Source organism: Aedes aegypti, chromosome 3, assembly GCF_002204515.2.
Source record: "Aedes aegypti strain LVP_AGWG chromosome 3, AaegL5.0 Primary Assembly, whole genome shotgun sequence".
In the NCBI taxonomy this organism is placed as follows: Eukaryota; Metazoa; Arthropoda; class Insecta; order Diptera; family Culicidae; genus Aedes; species Aedes aegypti.
The window spans coordinates 369,842,292-369,861,238 of NC_035109.1; the positions used below are offsets into that span (position 1 = coordinate 369,842,292).

Consider the following 18,947-nt stretch of genomic DNA (forward strand, 5'->3'; position numbering starts at 1 on the left):
ATAATTTCTCAAGGAACAATTATGATTTGGCACCACCAGATTATTGTTGAAATTTTTATGTTTAACTTATGATTTTGGTAAAGTATTTCAGTAATAATTTCATAAGTCAATCAATGAAACTCGGTAATAATCGCAATGATATTAGATTTATTCGAATTATCAATCGATAATATTATTCGACTTTCATTTCAGGCGTGCTCAAAAAGTGACATGTTTTGATAACATGTGATCTGTTTTCGATTAACTTGTAGCCAACATCGAAAGCGGAGTAGTTCTTCTAGCGATTGCTATGATAATTGTTTCATATAATTGTTGTTAAAGAATTCATAGCTCTCACTTATGAAACTTATGATCCCATTTTCGAAATGTTTAAGCGTGCAATGAAACCATAATTTGGTTGCTTTATAAGTCTTGATTTATGGAAAACCTAAGTATTTTGCCTCAGTGCAGAAAACTAGTTTCTCCTCCAGTTTTTTGTTAGATTCCTTGTCTCATTTGGTCTGTCATGCTGACTTGTCTTGTCTTCTTGGACGATGGTTTGCGTCTGGGAGGGAGGCACCGATACTACACACGAAACATAGAACAACGTTTGTTTGAACTGCAAGATAACTCCAGCTTGCCAACAACAATCAAGGCAGGCTTGGAGAAAACCGCTAGTTTTCTTTTGTTGTGTACTTTCAACATGGAAAACATGGAAAAAGGGCCACAGTTTTCTATGCACTAAATATTAGTTTTCAATGGAAAAAGTAAAACGATGCGTTTTCAATGCTTCATATTCAATCAGTTGAAAGGTGCTCACGTGACATTACTTGCATTATGTGCATGAATTGATTTTCATTCAATTTTTATCACTTTTGATGAAATGCGAAATTGTGTTTCAATCAGTTACGCGCTTTTCCCATGTTAGTCCAATGTTTGAGATCTGGACTCACAGTGACAGTTCGTGACAGCGGAATCCCGGCTCACTATGACGTACAGAAATTTTGTATTGGTTTCTCCCTCCCAGGTTTGCGTAATCTTTGTTTCCATGTCTACGATGATTCTCTGCACGTTTAGAAGCCACTGCATACCCGTTGTTGAGGTACGACGATTGTTCTGCTGTGAACTGCTGTGTCGAACAGTTTACATCGAAGTCCTACATATTGGAATTGGTCAACGGTGTAGACTGATTTGATAAAGTGTGACAGACATGGAAAATGTCGCCAGAAGCTAAAAGCCGTATCAGCAGCGAGGAACAAACACACCATAGACCGTGTAATGACCTCAAGTAGTAAATAGATAAATAAAACAACTATATGAATTTATATGTAAGGAAATGTTGTTTTGTAGCACATATCTTTCGAATGAAACTAATATACGATTATGGAAATAATGTTTTATTGGTCTAGTTCAACACTTTGTGTACGATACGATGAATACTACTGAAACTGGCCAGGCTATTGCCCTTCGTTCTCAACGAGGTATGATGCCCTTCAGCTGAGCACCATGGTAAGCTGTATGTGAGTTAAAAGTAAGTGGATATCGTTCGACCTGGGTAGCCTATAGTGATTCGTATTTGTGAAGTGAGTCCCTTATCAACAGGTAAACGTAATTTACCACTTATTTTAGAAAGTAATATTCCTAAGCCATCTGTTCATCTTCTAATTCTTCTAGGTTGAGCGCAATTTGCAATTGCATTTTGTATATGGTTCTCTTCTAACTTCCATCATGTAGCTATCACTTCTCCTAGACATTCGTCATTTTGGTTTGAAAATTGGAAACTTAACTTCAAACAATCCGTGCGTGGTTCAAATTATTGCTATCCATTTTTGCAAAGGCAGAAGTCGAGTGAAATATTTAAAAATAGGGTGTTTGTTACACTCGTAAAATTCGGAAAAAAACAACCCTGAACAATCCCTTAGGGAGCACCATTGCAAACGGTATAAGCATCTGCAGCTTCTGTTGATCACAAACCGCCATTTTTAGTTCGCCTTTTTGTCTCCAACTGCCACGGCTTGTTTCGACGGGGCTATCGCTTGTCGCACTTTGTCGACCACTTCGGTGAAAATTATCGTTCCCGTGAAGACCAGTATCGTTCCGATCCAATGGTAGATGGTGAACGGATTGCTGAAGTATACGATAGAGAACAGGAGCGAGACGAACTTGCGAAGCGTTACGACCAGCGTCACGGTCAACGAAGTGCACTCCGTCGTCAGAACGTACACGGAACTGATGCAGAGGTACTGCGTCAGTACGTTACCCAACAGGTACACCCACATGATTGGAACTCCGATGTTCACGATCGGCAGTTCGTACAACTCACTGGCGTTGGCTATCTTGATATGATCCCAGATGTTAGTGGTCAGGAGCAGGAAGAATGGCAACGGCAGCAGATGCGTGTAGAACAGGGCTTCCTTCGGGTGTTTTCCGTAACGTTTGTACAGCACTTCCTGGTAGATTCCCATCCGAGCGGAGACGAAAAGGGCTAGCGTCAGCAGCGCAATGCCCAGCGCCCACCAGAAGAACACGGTCATCGGGTCCTCTTCCTCTTCGGTAATCATTGTTTGGGTACTCTTGACTTCCTTACCGGAGATTATGGTACATATCACAATTCCCGCGGAGATCATTCCCACCGAAAGGTATTTTGAAAAAGCATATCGCTTGCGCAAGATAACGATTCCCATGATCATGTTGGCTATCAACGATCCTGCCCGGAAGATCATGTGCAATGGCATCGGTATGTTGAAATCGAAAGCATAGTTGTTGCACACGCTGGCCACGAAGAACATCGCCACCAGGATGGTGTAGTCCCGAAGGCCGATCCGCGGCTTGACGGTGCCACATTTGGACGTATTGATGAAACCCTCCAGTGCGATGAAAAGGAACTGCAGGAAAGTGATTAGGTTGCCCGAACCGGGATCGACCCTACGGAGAGGAAAGAGGAAGGGAATATTGATTAGAGTCTATTTACATGGCATCAAACGGTAGCGGAAAATACGACGATGAAATTTGCCTATTCCAGTTTGTCCATATTTTTGACGTGGAGTTCATAGTGGTTATTGTCTTTTAGCTAAAAAAATGCATTACTTGATATTTAATGATTGATTTCATTTTCACTACAAACATTATGCAACGATTCGCTTCCAGAAGCCTGCAATGATCGCCATTTAGAACCATAAACGAAAGCATTATCAATATCCTGAAAGTATTCGTTTCCTAAATCATGGACAAATTCATAGATTCACTTTCAGAATCTTGAAAAAAAAATCGATTCTGACCCTGTAAAGATTTCCTTTCAGAGTCCTTCAAAGATTAGGTTCAACAATCTAGAAAAGGTTTCTTGAGGATTCCAGAAAGGATTCACTTTTGATGAAATTCGCTTATAGAATCCTGAAAACATTTGATCCCAGAATCATGGAAGAATTTTCTTCCTGAAACCTTCAAGTATTCGCTTATAGAGTACTGAAAGGGTTTACTTGCGAATCACGGAAGAATTCGCTTCCTGAATCCTGTAAGGATTCGCTTGTAGAGTCATGTTTTTATTCGTGTTCTGAAACCATACTACCAACATCCTGCAGCTTCTCTTCCAGAATTCTGTAGAGATTTGCTATCATGATTTTGCAAAATGTGAATCTTCAAAAAGTTTACAAGCAAAATCATAGAAGAAATCGATTCTAGAGCCGTGGAATGGTTGATTTCCAAAAATCTGCAAAGATATTCATTTAGAATCATGAAAGAATGCGTTTCTAGAATCTTGAAAGCATTTGCTTTCAGTATTGGTTAACAGAATCCTGAAACGATTCGCCTCAAGAATAATGAAAAAAACGCTTTCAGAAAGCTAGGGATTCGCTTACAGAATCTTGAAAGGACTCGTTAAGTCTTGCTTCAGGAATCCCGAAAAGATTTGCTTTCAGAATCATGAAGATAATTGCATGAAGAATCTTCCAGAACCCTACAAAAATTAGTTTACAGAGTACTGCAATGATTCGCCTCCAGAATCATGGAATCCTGAAAAGAATTGCTTCCAGAATAGAAGCATTCAGTATCCAGCAAATTTTTGCAACGTTTTGTGTCCAGAGCCATGTAATAATTCATATGATGAATCCTTCAAAGATTCGATTCAAGAATTATGTAACGATTCGTTTCTAAAATCCTGTCAGATTTCGACTTTATTTCTTTTCAGAAATTGAATTTCCAGAAAACTGAAAGGATTCATTTCTAGTATCTTGCAAGGATTCACTTTTAGAGTATTTCATGGATTGGTTTACAGAATCTCAAACTGATTCGCCTCCAGAACCATAGAGGAACCTCCAGAGTACCCTTCCACAACTCGGGAAAAATGCGTCTAGAAGAAAGGTTTGTCTCAAGATTCCAGCAACGATTAGGATCCTGTAACCCAGCAAACCAGAGATTATATAAGAAAGGTAATATAAAATTGTACAAAGTTTAAGTTGGAATTGGATATGATGCAGAATTTAATTGATTGAAATTGTTTATTAAGCCAGTAATTTGATCTGATTAGAATTTTATTAGAATCAGAATCTTATCAAATTCAAATTCCGTTTGACAAAATATGTAACATCATATTGTCATTCCCTTACGATTCCTTCTTTACTTGATTTGATTTTAATGTAAACTTCAATGTGATATTAGATATGAGTTCATCTCATGTAAATATAAAATCATACTGGGGGAGATTACACATCGTCGGATTCATCTCAGAACCAGACACAGACCGGCACCTGTTCATGAATTAATTGATATACTGGATGTTGAAACATGAAAATCTTACAGAAACACAATGAAATAACTTTGTATAAGCATTTCTGTTCAGCTGCTTTAATAATTACTTCACTTCGAAATTGATGTAGGGTAAATGATCTAATTTTCGACCCAGTGCTAATTTTCGACCCATTGATAAAACAAACGTTATTTTAACTACTATTTGAAATTTTCAAACATTTATAAATCACTGGAATATGCCATTGTTGTTATATCTATCATGATCCAATAAAAATTGCATCTATATAACGGAGTTTTAATCCTAAATCGATAAATCCTGATTTTCTTGTGTCTGAATCAGTCCTTTTTCTTCCATTGATGAATATTCGTCAAATATTGAAAAGGCTCAAATCGGTATAAAAACTGATCAAAGAGATGCCTAATCGATAAAGTTTGGTGAAACCTGATAAAATTTAAGCAAATTGTAATTAATTTTGTGCATCTATCAGCGAAAATAAATTTTATTACGCGTTTGAAATTGTTCGAAAATTGAAACACCAGGTTTCAATTTTCGACCGGTCGAAAAAGCATGCCATGCTTTCAGCAGGTGATGTGTTTTAGTTTTCGACCCTTCATCATAAGTAAACATCGTTCATAGTGGTGGTTGTTCTTTCGTGGAGTTGAATTTCTTGCTTCAACGGTTTTTAACCAAAACGGTAAGAAAAATACTGATCTTGATTCAATTTCATCAAAGTTATATGGATTAACATATTATAGCGCCCAGAAAAGTACAGACAAGTCTACGCAGAAGCCGACATCCAGCAAATAGCATCTAAGGTAGTCAACAAGAACTCGATTATGGAATTACGAAATTTCATATACATGTTCAATTCAAGATTGGCGAAGAAATATCTATCAGTCCGTTATTCGTCCTGGACCGATCACAATGGAGGAGGAGACGGAATTTGAAGAGTTGATATTCGGCAGTCAGCGACGGGGATGGTTAGTGAAACGTAACTAAATGTTGGAGCATGTTGAAGGGTTTCTTGATACTGCTGAAAGGCAAAACTATTTTAAAGACAACCATCCAGGTGAATTGATAGAGCAAGATAAATAATATCGCAATATTCTTAGAAAGGAGTTGAAGAGAGAATCCGAAATGAAGAAACAAGACCATGCTGAAACAAAACGATTCGAGTAAAAGTTGTAGTGAAAAAAAAGGAAACAATGTACCGAAATGACCCATAAAATAAAAGTCAAAGCCTAAAAAAGCAGTCAAAGTCGAGAGATAAAAGAAGAATTTGAGTTTTTACTTGAACTATTAAATAATGAAATGAAATAAATGTTTTAAACAAAATGGTTTTACATGTTTAAATGACAATATCCCATTGCTGTACTATATCCTATCGCAACAGTAGAATATAATGTAGTTTGATCCACGTAAAACCGTTAAAATGGTAGAAAAACCGATCAGTGTTCATGAATGTCGCTTTTCCTTGGTCGTACAGGTTGTACATAAGGATCAAGAATCCATCATTCAATCATCAGCAATCATCAAAAATGAAAAAAAAACACTCATTGAACATTGCTTTAATTTTGAGCAAAAAAAAAAGTAAAACGATGATGGTTATTTTCTTCTTAAATTATGATATCGTAGTTCACAACTTAATCACGCAATTCCACAAACAAACTGTTAGACTATTGACGAAACGTTTAACATTCAATATCTTCAAAGGATGTGACAGGGATACAAAACCAGTATTTATGGTATTCAGGAGCCGTCCATAGATTTATCAGAAAATAACTTTTGAACTGCTTATCATAAAGTTCGTTACGGAAAAGGGAAGCATACACTGTTTCCACTGGAATGAAATTCTAAAAGAAAAATCATCGAAGAATATTCAACAGTTTCAAGTTTTTTTCATACAATATACCCGCTATATTGTTTCAATCTGGTACAGGTCGAAAATTAGCACATGTATGGGTCGAAAAATAAAACAGTGGGTCGAAAACTAGCACAAAAAGATAAAGTCATTAATCTATAAAAATACAAAAAATGCAATGAAATATCATCTAATAAAAGTTATACATGAACAAATAAGTTATACATGAACAAACAAATGTTTTTTTATTCGACTGCCAAATTTGAATATTAGTTGATGCTTTTTTGCAGGGTTTTTGGGAGTTTTTCACTCATATGCTGGTTTCATGGGTCGAAATATAGTGCTTTTACCCTACTGGAGGAGCAACTGAGGTCACAAATCGGACCGTATTTGTTTCCCAGTCTAATAGTGCTGTTACAGCAGCATACTAGGTTGCCTACCTTTATTCGTTGAATATATTAAATAACACAGAAAAAGATCCTCCAGCTTTTTAATGTCTAATAAGAACACTTTTTATATTACTTTGCAATGTTTGTAAAAATGAAGTCATATAAACTGCAACACACTGTCATACACGTTGGTTACTGTAAACGCTAAATCAAATTGTTTGGAATTGTATTGACCATGATGAATTGTCTAAATTGAATGGAGGCTAACATTTTTGTGCAAATAGAGAATTCATGCATTTTCAATTTAATATCATTTTTTGAAGAATTATCCCTAGTAACCATAAGCACTAATAATAAGCCCTTAATCATCATCATAGATGCGTACATGCATTATAATAGCACCACAAATGCTTACACACCTTATAACAGCACTTCCGCTGCATAGAAACCCTATTACAGCATCATTAACGCTTCTAAGCCTGATGCATACAGGCATTAAATAAGCACTATATTGGCTTTATATTCGAATACAGGGCATGTTTAAATGCCATCCAGTGTTTTGACAGATATACCACGTGCTTTGTGTTTGCATATAGTGGTAAGAGGGAGTCAAACATAAATCTTCTCACTACTACAATTGCAGGTTTTATAAAGGGGAAAAGTGATGGTTTAAATTGGTCACTTTTCTTTCCAATACTATTCATCTTATGTGGCCGTAGGAGCAAATGAGCAGGACAACAACTCAACAATGCGGGTGTCGCAGGTTCGAGACGCAAAATGAGGAATTTCATCATCATAAAACGAGGATCAATAAGTGGCAATTGCAAGTCCTCAAAAGGATGAAAACTACCAAAACGAATATGTCTGATACGGAGAAGTACTATCTGTATCATTTTATCACATTCATACTATTAGAGGTTTCCGGTTTCATTCATTCATTTATTTACCTCGTGTACCAGTTGCTTGGCCGCATACGCGAAAGCTTTCTGGCTGCGTACGCGAAAGCACAAAATATTCGCCCTAAAAACCTGGCGAAAACAACTGACGTTTCTCACGTGGTCTTATATCAGCATTAGTGGTGCAGAGAAGCACGGTTATATCTTGGCACTATAATGGCACGCTATTTCGCCTTTTCTGGCATTATAATAGCATTATATGCGTATATAAAACTGACATGCATCAAATGATTACCCTATATGCGCATATAATGCTGTTACCGTGCCGCATTATGGTGCTTACTGGTTACTTGGGTAGCGATAACTTTATTCAATAAAGTTTATTGTGTTCTAGCAGTTTTTAGCATTTGAGTAACTAATGTATTTACGAAATGTACCAACAACAAATTATCTTGAACATGGGTGGCAGTATGGATGAGGTAGAAGTACCTACGTGCAGTTGAGCTATTTTGTTGGATTTATATTTGCCAAATATCCGTGCCATTCAATAGTGACTGAACTGCACAATGGTAGCGTATATGATTAGCGATCTGAAGATTATTGCATGGGGGCTACTCATTTTATCTGTGTAAAATTTTTGTTTGTTTGTTAGAGCAAAGTCATATAAAATGCAAAACAATATTACGTACGAAATCATAGAGAGCACCAAACGTATTCGTCTTAAGTTGTATTTACCACATTGAATTTCTTTGATGTACGTGTACGGCCTCCATATTAGTACGAATAGAGGGATTCTATGCATTTTAAACAATCTTTTTATTCCATTTCAGCGTTCACTTTGGGATGGTACGCAAATTATGTCACGCTAAATTTCAACTATTTTGACACTCCCCCCCCTCTGTCACGTTTTTTGTATGAGTCCTCAGAATTTTTTGTAAGGCTTGTCACGCTTTGCTTGACCCCCTCTCCCCCTCGGGGCTTGACGTAATTTGTGCATGACCCCTTTGTTAAGTTGGATTTCTGTTATGTGAACACATTTGTTGGCTGGGAAGCGTTTACTTCCAAAATATCGAAAAATATCGCTTCCTGAAACTTGCAAGGAGTTGCTCACAAAATATTGTTCCCGTATTCTGAAAAGATTAACTTTTAGAATCGTTAGTGCTTACAAAACCATGCAAGGATTCGCTTCCAGAATTTTAGAAAAATTCGCTTGGAGAATCATGCAGAAATCTTGGAGAAATTCGCTTCCAGACTCATGGAAAGAGCCGTTTCCAAAATTCAGCAGGGATTACCATCCAGAATCTTGTAAAAGTTATTCTAACGGGATTCGCTCATTTTTGTTTAAACGAAATCTAATTTTGAAGAGATTTACTTAGATAATCTTAAAAGGATTATCGCTTCCAGAACCCTGTAGGAATTCGTTCTATTATTCTGAAGAGACACTTTGCCAGAATCGAAAAAGGCTCTCAAGAAAAAGTATAAATTTCTGAATCTAGGTTTGCTGTCAGACTCTTGAAAAGATTTATTTCCACATTTTTAAAGGAATTCGTTCTAAAACTCCTGATACGATTCGCTTTCATAGGCGTGTAATTCTGAATCTAACTGCCGTTCTGAACGGTCGTGTTTTTGAGTTGCTAACACAAGTTCGAATTCATTCGTGTGCCAAGTGTACCACTCCGCGATTTCCCGTTCCCGCGACTGGTCCCCGGCGCTAGCATACCTGCTTGGTGTGGCTAGCGAGAAAGTCTCCCTGCAGCAAGCAGCAGCAGTCCAACCGCGGCTCATAGTGATGGGTCGCAATCGAAAACAGAAGGCGGATTCCGCCTCGCTCCCTGCCCCGCTGGCCGACAACGGGCAGACAAGCGCGCCGAAACGTGTCTGTGGACCAAGCCCTCCAGAGCGCGAAGGTCCCCCCCCTGTTCACGGCGGTCCGAAATAGCGGCCAACAACATCAGGTCTCCAGCGCCGATTTCGACAAGGCCGGCAAGCTGCTGAAGGCAAAGGGGGTGGAATTTTACATCCACGACTCCCCCGGTAGCAAGCCGATGAAGGTTCTCGTCCGAGGGCTCCCGGAATACACCCCGGAGGCCATCGTCGATGAGATGACAGGACTGAAGCCGACAAACGTGTTCCCCATCCGGCGAGCACGACATCGGGACCAGCTTTACCTGGTCCATCTGGAGAAGAAGTCCACCACCATGGCGGACATGACGAGGGTGAGAGCGCTCTTCAACATCGTCGTTGAATGAGAGCACTACCGCCCGAAAAAGAGAGACGTGACGCAGTGTGGAAACTGCCTCGCTCTCGGTCACGGGACACGAAACTGCCATATAAAGCCGCGCTGTGGCAAATGTGCCGGCGCGCACGCCACGACGACATGTCAGCCAATGGAGGGCACCGTACCGAAGTGTGCCAACTGCGGTGTAAACCACGAGGGCAGCAGCCGTAATTGTCCCAAACGATCGGAGTTCCTGGCAATCCGCCAGCAAGCATCCGCCAAGAAGCAACGCCAGCGCAGACCACCCCCACCGCTGACTGAGGAGCACTTTCCGACGCCACGCTACCAGGTGCCCAAACTGCCACCGCTTCCACCAACCCACCGGCAGGCATCCCGCCAGCCGGCCCCCTCCGTTCAGCATCGCCTCGCGGCCGCCGCCGCCGCTCCTCCAGTGCAGAATGCGTCCCCTCCTGGATGGGGGAATCCTGGACGCAGTGCCCTCGGCACTCCTCCCTCTGATGACGGCTCCCTGTACACACCGGAGCAAATGTTGGAGTACACCAGGGACTTGTTTCCACAACTGTGAGCCTGCCGTTCCAAGTCGGAGCAAATCAACGCCGCCAACTCGGTGGTATTGCCTTCCTCGCAAAATATGGCCCGTGAGGCCATCACCAAGAACCTCAACTGGAACGCTTGCTCCCTCCGGAGCAAAAACCGAGAGCTGTCCAGGACCAGGAAGACATCGATATTGCCGTGATCACGGAGACGCACCTCAAGCCGGAAGTTAACGTCTTCATCCCCGACTTCCGGCTCGTGCGGCTTGACCGGTGCGGATCCGAAGAAGAAGGCGTTGCGATTGCTCTGCGGAGGAACGTAAACTGCACCCTGCTGCCGAGCTTCCAGCTGCAAATCATCGAGACTGTTGGTGTTCTGGTGGAAACCTCCATCGGCCCAATTGCGATCATCGCAGCGTACTGCCCAACATCAACGACGGAACATCGGCAGCCCTAAAGCAAGCTAACACCGCGGCAGGGGCAGTTCATCCCGGCTGGCGACCTGAATGCAAGGCACGAGACCTGGGGAAACCCCCGGCGAAACAGGAATGGCCTCATCCTGCAACAGGACCTGGAGGAAGGCCACTACACCATCCTGAGCCCGGATTCACCCACCCGCCTGAGCCGGTCCGGGGCCCACTCAACCATCGATGTCTTCCTGACCAACATGGACGGCAACATCTCCCAACTAGTCGTTCACCAGGACCTCAGCTCAGACCACTACCCGGTGATGGCAGAAGTTCCCTGGTCAACCAGCATCGGGTCACCCGGCGCAACTACCACCGTGTCGACTGGGGCCAATTCCAGCGGTGTGTCGACGCCAACATTAAATACGAGGCTTCTCTGGCGTCCGTGGAAGATATCGACCGGCAGCTGCAGAGCGTCGAAGAGGCCATCTCCGTGGCCCGAGAGCAGCATGTGCCAGATGCTCAGATGCGCACTGGTCTGCCTGCGTTAAAAAGCGAAGTTAATCACATATCCAAAATAATCAAGCCCAGAATGGTGGACCTCAGGAACGATGATTTTCCCGGAAAGATCCGCTCTCTCCCAGATTGAGCAAACTTTTAAAAACCAAACCCAGACCAATTCCACCGTTGATCTCATTAGACAACACTGACTCTAAGGATCGCTTGGTAACCCCTGCGGAGAAGGCTGCTGAGATAGGTCGACATTTCGCCAGTTCCCACAACCTAGAGCTAGACATTCCTAGCCCACACGAAGCTGCTGTTTCCAAACATGCAGCTAACCTACACCGATCCCCCAAGGACTTCTCGGAGGAGTTGGAGATCACAGCTGACGAATTGCTGGCCTATATCAAATCATCTAAAAACATGAAGGCCCCAGGTTTCGACTACATCCTGAACAAGCTCAAGCAATTGAGTCTCCAGTTCTACCAACATGTGGCACTGATTGTCAATCAGTGCCTCCGACTTAGCTACTTCCCCTCATCGTGGAAGTCAGCAAATAGAGGGTCTTGTCCCGGGAATCCCGGGATAAAAATCCCGGGAAATCCCGGGATCTAAAAAATCCCGAATCCCGGGATATTTTCGTAAATCCCGGGATTTCCCGAAAATGTATATTGAACTAGAAAATATTGTTGTATAATTTTCTTATAATAGCACAAAACAAGCTGCATGTTTTTTTCTGGTGACCGTTGGAGCAAGAATGTATTCAAGTTATTGTATTTAGCTAACTCAGTAAGCGTATTTATTGAGGTGTACTTATGCTTATACTTTTTTTCTGATATGTCAGTAACGTAATTTTCAATAAACTGTAGTAGGGTTTTCTGCAGTTTGTTCTATTCGTCAAAAAATGCTTTGATGGTTGAACTTTTCATCATATTAAAATTTTTTGGCTGCCATTTTATCTTACCGTAACCGTTTTAGTTTGCCCAGTGTACCTTACACTTTTCCAGGACTAACATGCCTGTGGCTAATAATTAAAAAGCATGAAGATTCCATATTACACAAGAATGAAAACAATTTTGGTTAAATTTCGGAGTGACTGGTATCACCTGCATCTATACATTATGCATCACGTTTGAATTTCGTTTCAAATTAAGTTTCATAAATGCCCATTGACTTCAACTGCCGATAGGTTGATGAATTAAATCTAAGAGAACATTGTTTTTGCCTATTTTGATTTGACTTAACCTTCAAAAACAGGTTCGGTTTTTATGAAACTGCTCTATAAAATTAAACATTGCTTCAACGCCTGCTCCGACCGTTTTATAGTCATTTTGGTAGCATTTAATTTTTGTCCCGGGATCCCGGGAAATCCCGGGATTTTTTAAAATAAAATCCCGTATCCCGGGATTTTTTCGAGTCCGGGAAACAAGACCCTCTAAGCAAAAGTCATCCCCATCAGGAAACCTGGGAAGGATCCTTCCTCTCCCAACCGAAAGTCAACCTTGTCTATGAAGAACAAGCTTGCTGTTTACAAGGTCATTTTTCCAGTAATTGAATACGGCGTACCAATCTGGGAGAATTGCGCCAAAACCCACCATCTGAGGCTCCAGAGGACCCAAAATATTTTCCACCGGATGATCCGAGAAAGAGGACAACCGAGGTCCACCGTCTGGCCGAGATAAAAACATTAGAGGAGCGCTTTGGTGACTCGATCGATAAATTCAGGGCTCGCTGCCACCAATCTGGCCAGCAGGTTATCCGGGACCTCGTCCCCCCAAGGTTATCAAATTTTAATGTAGTCTTGTAAATAGTAGTTAGGTTATAAAATTATTTATTCAAAAACTACCAGAGCCAATAAGGCCAATTTAATAACTAGGGTAAAACCAATTTTAATCCAAAACTAGTACAAAACCATCAAAAATCAAAGATGAAGGACCACTCTGGTCAATCTCCTAAAATTAAATTTCGATGTTAAACCAAAAGTAGAAAAATAAACATGAATTTAATAATGATAAATAGGCGTGCAACGATTTATTTTAAAAACATACTAGAAAAGACTTCCAGTATGCTGTAAAAAATTAGTAAAGTATATAAAAGATTCGGTCCTAGAACTCAGGAAGGTTTTCTCCCAGAAGCTTGAAAGAATACGCACTTTCCGAACTCTAGAAATATTCGTTTCCTTTTTTGGAGGGTTTATCATGGAGCATTCTGGAAGTATCCGCTTCCAACTTCCATAGAAGCTTAAAAGGAAGCTTCGAGAATGTTAGCGTTAGCGTTAGCGTAGTTACGGTATACTTCGTAGATTGGAGACTAGCAATATTTATGTTTCTTTTTAATAATCTCATCCTGACTACTTTCAAGAACAAGGCAGGGGAGTATACCTTGTTCAAATCATAAACAAGAATACTAAAAGCATGAATATCGCTATTCCCGGCCACGCCCATCTTTACCGTAACTTGGGATAGGGGAAGGAAATGTTGATGTAGCACTTACCTAATGAGAGGCCACCGACTCAGCGACACCCTCATAAGTGCTACGGAGTTGGAGGTTGGGGAAGGTATATTGTCAGGATTCGCCTAGAAAGCTGGCGATAGACCATAAATATTTGTTGTTTAAGCGTTTTCAAATTAATCTTTTGAATGCCGGCAATCAAAAGAGAAAACAATAGCTTATTTATAGTATAAATAGTATTTCGCGAAATGCTTGTCGATTGTGCAGTAATAATTTTGCTCAATAACCAGTAAAAAGCAAAACCGATCCCTCCAGGGTCATCGGATTGTATAAAATAACGATACGCGTAAAAAAAAATCACGCCTATTGAAAAACTGTACTGTGCCCATTGAAAAACTGTACTGGGTGGTACTGTATTTTTAGATAATCGAAAAACGAAAGGAAACGCGTTCGAACTAAACACCCTAGGATAACACAGTCGGTTTTTCTGCTCAAAATTATACGAAAAGCAGAATCGATCCCTCCAGGGTCATCGAACGGTTAAAAAGCATCCACAACCGATTGTTAGTTGCGTAACACCCGCCCGGACAGAATGCGCAATCTGAACATAATTATCAAACTCCGAAAATAACATTTTCCGTTCAAGAAACGATCAGAAGTTCCACGACGCGGACAAAAACGATCCGGAAGGCTCACAAAAGAAAAAGTATCATACTGGAACAAACTCACCGGATTGATTCTCTAAATTTATGTGTTGCCTGTCACTTCCGGATGGTTCGGTGAACTTAGGGCAGCCAAAATCCAACAGTACTGAGGACACAAATCAAACAAATCACTTTTTCATTTTTCACTTTTCACTATACCATTTCTGAATGTAAAATTGTTTTCTTATATAACTGTATATTAAAATGGACAGAAAATTTTTCGACGAAAAAACGCGCGAAACCGTGAGCAAAATCTATCGGACGACGCAAAACCGAACTGTCCTGCTTGGGCTTCACGAAGCACTACCTTAAAAGGAAGCTTCGAGAATGTTTACATTTACACTAAATGTTGCTTGGGTTAGGCAAAGATTGATTTCAATTATCTTGAACAAATTCGCTTCCAGAAATTTATATGAATTCGAACTAAGAATCCTGGAAAAATTCTTATCCACAACTCTGAAAGGATTCATTTTCAAAATCTTCAAGGGCATCGCTTCCTGATTCTCAGAAAGATTGATATATAAAATCTTTATCGATTCGCTTCCAGAATTTGCATAAAAAATACTGCATCGGATTGTTTCTAGAATTCTGAACATTTCTCAGAATTTTTAGTGTTCGCTTCTGCAACCCGTAAAAGGATTTACCTTCAGAATCCTAAAAGAATTATCAAGTTTTTTTGTGACGATTCATTTTGAAAGGGGTTTACTTCCGTTGTCTTGCAAAATTCCCTACCAGAATCTTAGGTGGATTTGCTTCCAGAATTTTGCAAGCATTGGTATCGAGAATCCTCCAAGGATTCGCTTTTTGAATCCAGAAATTTTCTTTCCGATATAATCAGTCTATGCACAACTGCAACGATTGATAGTAGACTGGATGTCTCGAGCCCGATCTATCTGATAAGCCAATCGTGCCCTCTGTCACCGTAGAAAATGTTGTTTCCATCATGGATATTATGATTGGTTTTGCTTCCAATATCATTCAAGCGGGAACGGATTGCTCTGGAATTCTTGGTGTGTCCTGGAAAGATTTTGAATTGAACCTAGATAGTTGTCACGACCCTGCTGTCAATGATTCCAGTCAATCATTCTGCCTTCTGAAAAGTGTTTGTAATCGATTATCTCATTCTATTCGTATCCGACAGAGTTCTTCGCATTTTTGTTTTTGTTTATCAAAGATACAGGTTGGAACAATAACATTCTTCGTTATTATCGAGTGTCCGTAACTGATATAATTTCTATCGAAACATGATGGATGATAGAGATAATATTACATTTTAGAACAAGCGAGTTTTCATGTTTTAGCTCGGGATATTCCTTATAAGCTAATGCCAATTCGGTAACAGTGTTATTTCTTATAGTTTTTTTGATCAGCGTATTCCGGATCAATGTGATTGAAATTCATAATTTATATTAATATGACATATGCGCTATCGGTTTCATTCTTCTGTTTTTCGTGCATCACAAGTGTTAAAGAAGGTTTTGCTTCCACCTTTCAATCATCTCACATTGATATGTCCAGATCTGACATTTTAATTTGGCCCATCAATCCATAATGACTGTCAAGCCTTTTCCAAATCAAATGATAGTTACATTTCTTTCTTCACTCTGATGTTCTTAAACTAATGCAAGATCAGTCTTTATCTCAGCTTGTAATATGAGGAATTCCAAAGTTATCAACTGAGAGCTTTCCATGCCTTTTCAGGATTCATTCATCATTTCCGACACGAAAAGATCTTGGACTGTTTAGAGATCGGTTTTATCACCTCAATAGAATCGTTCAGCTGAACTTTTGTACCATACGAAAATATTGTGTGAATCGCATAGCAGTTTATCAAAACTCGTCCATTATTTCTTGATTCAAATTCACTGTAATGTTTGTATTTTTCCTTATTTAAGGGTCAATTTAGGCTTCCGTTGTTGATTTCGTGATTGAAATTACAATTTATCCTTCTTCAATGCATATAGCCAGCCCTTTTGTTGTTAACGATATTTGATTTGTTATTATGGCATCTGCGCTGCTCATTAACATCAAGTTGAGCTCCTCCATCAGTGGATCAATAGCTCTTATTTCAAGAATCCATACGCCATTACATTGGTGATGATGTTCTTTTAGAACTGCCTCACAAATAAGAAACAAGTTTCTGCCAAGTGTTTACGCGATCCAGAATCTGGCTTGAGCACCACTTTACATAAGTTCCTCCAAGTAAGATCACCGTCATTCATCAAGAAGCTTATACTCATCCTTTTGATCGGTGTTTTTCCTGAGTTAATCTCTCAGCAGATCCATTCCATATGTCCTGCGCAACCACGAAACTGATGTTTGATGTAATCCTATGAAATACTTTAGGGTCCGAGATTAATTAGCGTCGGACACAGCTTTCCCTTTAGTGTCATAAAAATTGAAGCTGCATGAAATAGGCATCTGTACGGTACTTCTCATCCATCAGTCTTATCATCATTACAAAGCAAATACTTTTCGCACGTGCTTATACCGCCTCTCCAGCCCCAAGGCATTACTCAGCAAAAACGACAACTGTGTGCATTAAAATCATTATATCAAGCAATACTTACTTGACTAGCAGCTCCAGGAACACCACATTGCTGCAGCATCCCACGAAGACCATAACAATCGCCAGTGCGGCACTCATCTTGGTGTTGTTTTCGATATGACGGAAGTGCGTACCCAAAATCCACCTGTCGTCACTGTTCCGTCGTCGACTGTGCGTTCAGCACTCTGAGCCTACTGCGCGCTTATGGCCGTGCGTATACGCGAGGCCTACTATGATGCAAGACCACGAAAAGAGAAAAAAACAAACGATTTCTTAATTTCAAGTTCAAGTTAATTTTACTAATGCTACAGAGTCGATGGGCGATTCTTTTTTGGGTCATCGGTATTGGTCTTTTAAATTGTCACTCGCCACAATAGAGGGAAAACCCTGTTTGAATCGACATTCGGGTTTGTCTCAAACTAGATAACGGCTTGTGTAATAGTCGAAATTTTTCACTTATCGATGCCATGACAAACGAAAGGCTACGATTGCCAAGTCATTCTTACGTCTTGATAACAGAACGTCGTTCGCTGAATGCGATTTCACAGCAACTTTGCTATTATACACTTTCGCATCAACAGAGTACGAACAGATGATTGCATTGATGACAGTCATCCGATTCATTCAGACAGATTTCATTTTTGTTGCATTGCTAATTGCCAATTTTGGAGGAGGCACTTACAAACACAACCAACAATCACTAATCACACTGAAATAGAATCTTCCCACACTATAATTTTGGCACCAGAAGCAAGATTCGTACTCACCTAGGTCAACGAACAAAACCGTACTGCCGATGAAAGCATGAACCGAAAACGCGAATGTCAAGTAGCACACCGAAATTGAATGTGTTAGATTGCGTTTGTCTGCCCGCATCTATGTGGTGTTCATTGAGTTTGAGAAGAGAGTTTGACGTTTTATCATGCGGACACTCACATCAGCAGGAACGATCAGAGACTGCTTCATTCAAAAACGCACTACCAGTGTTTGAGGTTTGCAGTAAACAAAATATACGTTTGAGTGTTTGTGTTCTATTTAGAAAGAGAAGGCTTGATACCCGATGTGGGGTATTTAGAGGTGCGGGCGAACATCAAATCAGTATTTGTGATAACATCAGTTTTGAAGTGGTAGTTGTGCAATGCTAACTTCGGCAAGCCGAAAGTTCACGATGCAGCCGAAGATGACGTCACGTTGAGAAAACTGCGAACAAAATTTTTCGCAACCTTGTCGTCACCATCAGCTGATCGTTTGTTTACATCTTTTTCGTGACTAATACAAGCAAACACATACTAAGAGCCGGACCTGTTATATATGACATTGCTTGATACCTAGCCCAAGTGGTGGATTTAATGAAAACACTGCCAGAAGTATGCATTTAGGCGTAAAATTGTCTTGGATTCAAATCTTTTTGAGTAGCCATATCCATTGCAGAATCCAATAGAAATATTGCTGATTACATAGGCCTCCAAGCGCGAAACGCAACATACTGTTAGCCATCTATACTTAGGTAGCGCAACTAGTCAGATGATGAGAGATTTGATTTTTCACGCATCCATCCCATACCGCTGGGGGGAAAATGTTTTATTTTCCTGATATAAGACGGGTAACAGTGAAACAGTTAGGCTGAAAAGGTAGGAATATCCATTCTCTTTGTTCTACATACGTTCGTTTTTTGTATTATTGCACTCCTTTCAT

General features: G+C 40.3%; 1 protein-coding gene and 1 long non-coding RNA gene across 5 annotated transcripts; one reads left to right on the forward strand and one right to left on the reverse strand.

The window, feature by feature from the left end:
• Positions 1–1,360: 1,360 nt before the first annotated feature.
• On the reverse strand, positions 1,361–18,214 carry LOC5568452 (UDP-xylose and UDP-N-acetylglucosamine transporter). Of its 4 annotated transcripts, none has more exons than XM_001652236.2 (3): positions 18,020–18,214; positions 17,275–17,479; positions 1,361–2,904 (listed from the first exon to the last, which is right to left on the reverse strand). In XM_001652236.2, exons 2-3 carry the CDS (start codon positions 17,349–17,351, stop codon positions 1,962–1,964), a joined length of 1,020 nt encoding a protein of 339 aa, XP_001652286.1. In that variant the 5' UTR covers positions 17,352–17,479; positions 18,020–18,214; the 3' UTR covers positions 1,361–1,961. The 4 variants fall into 4 exon arrangements, with proteins under 4 accessions (XP_001652286.1, XP_001652285.1, XP_021706577.1 ...); XM_001652235.2 differs by having other exon boundaries at positions 17,275–17,482; XM_021850885.1 differs by lacking the exon at positions 18,020–18,214 and adding an exon at positions 17,759–17,872 and having other exon boundaries at positions 17,275–17,482.
• Positions 2,911–6,273, forward strand: LOC110678266. Its single transcript, XR_002501474.1, has 2 exons — positions 2,911–5,417; positions 5,479–6,273. It is a non-coding gene; the product is annotated as an uncharacterized LOC110678266 (long non-coding RNA).
• Positions 18,215–18,947: the final 733 nt, after the last annotated feature.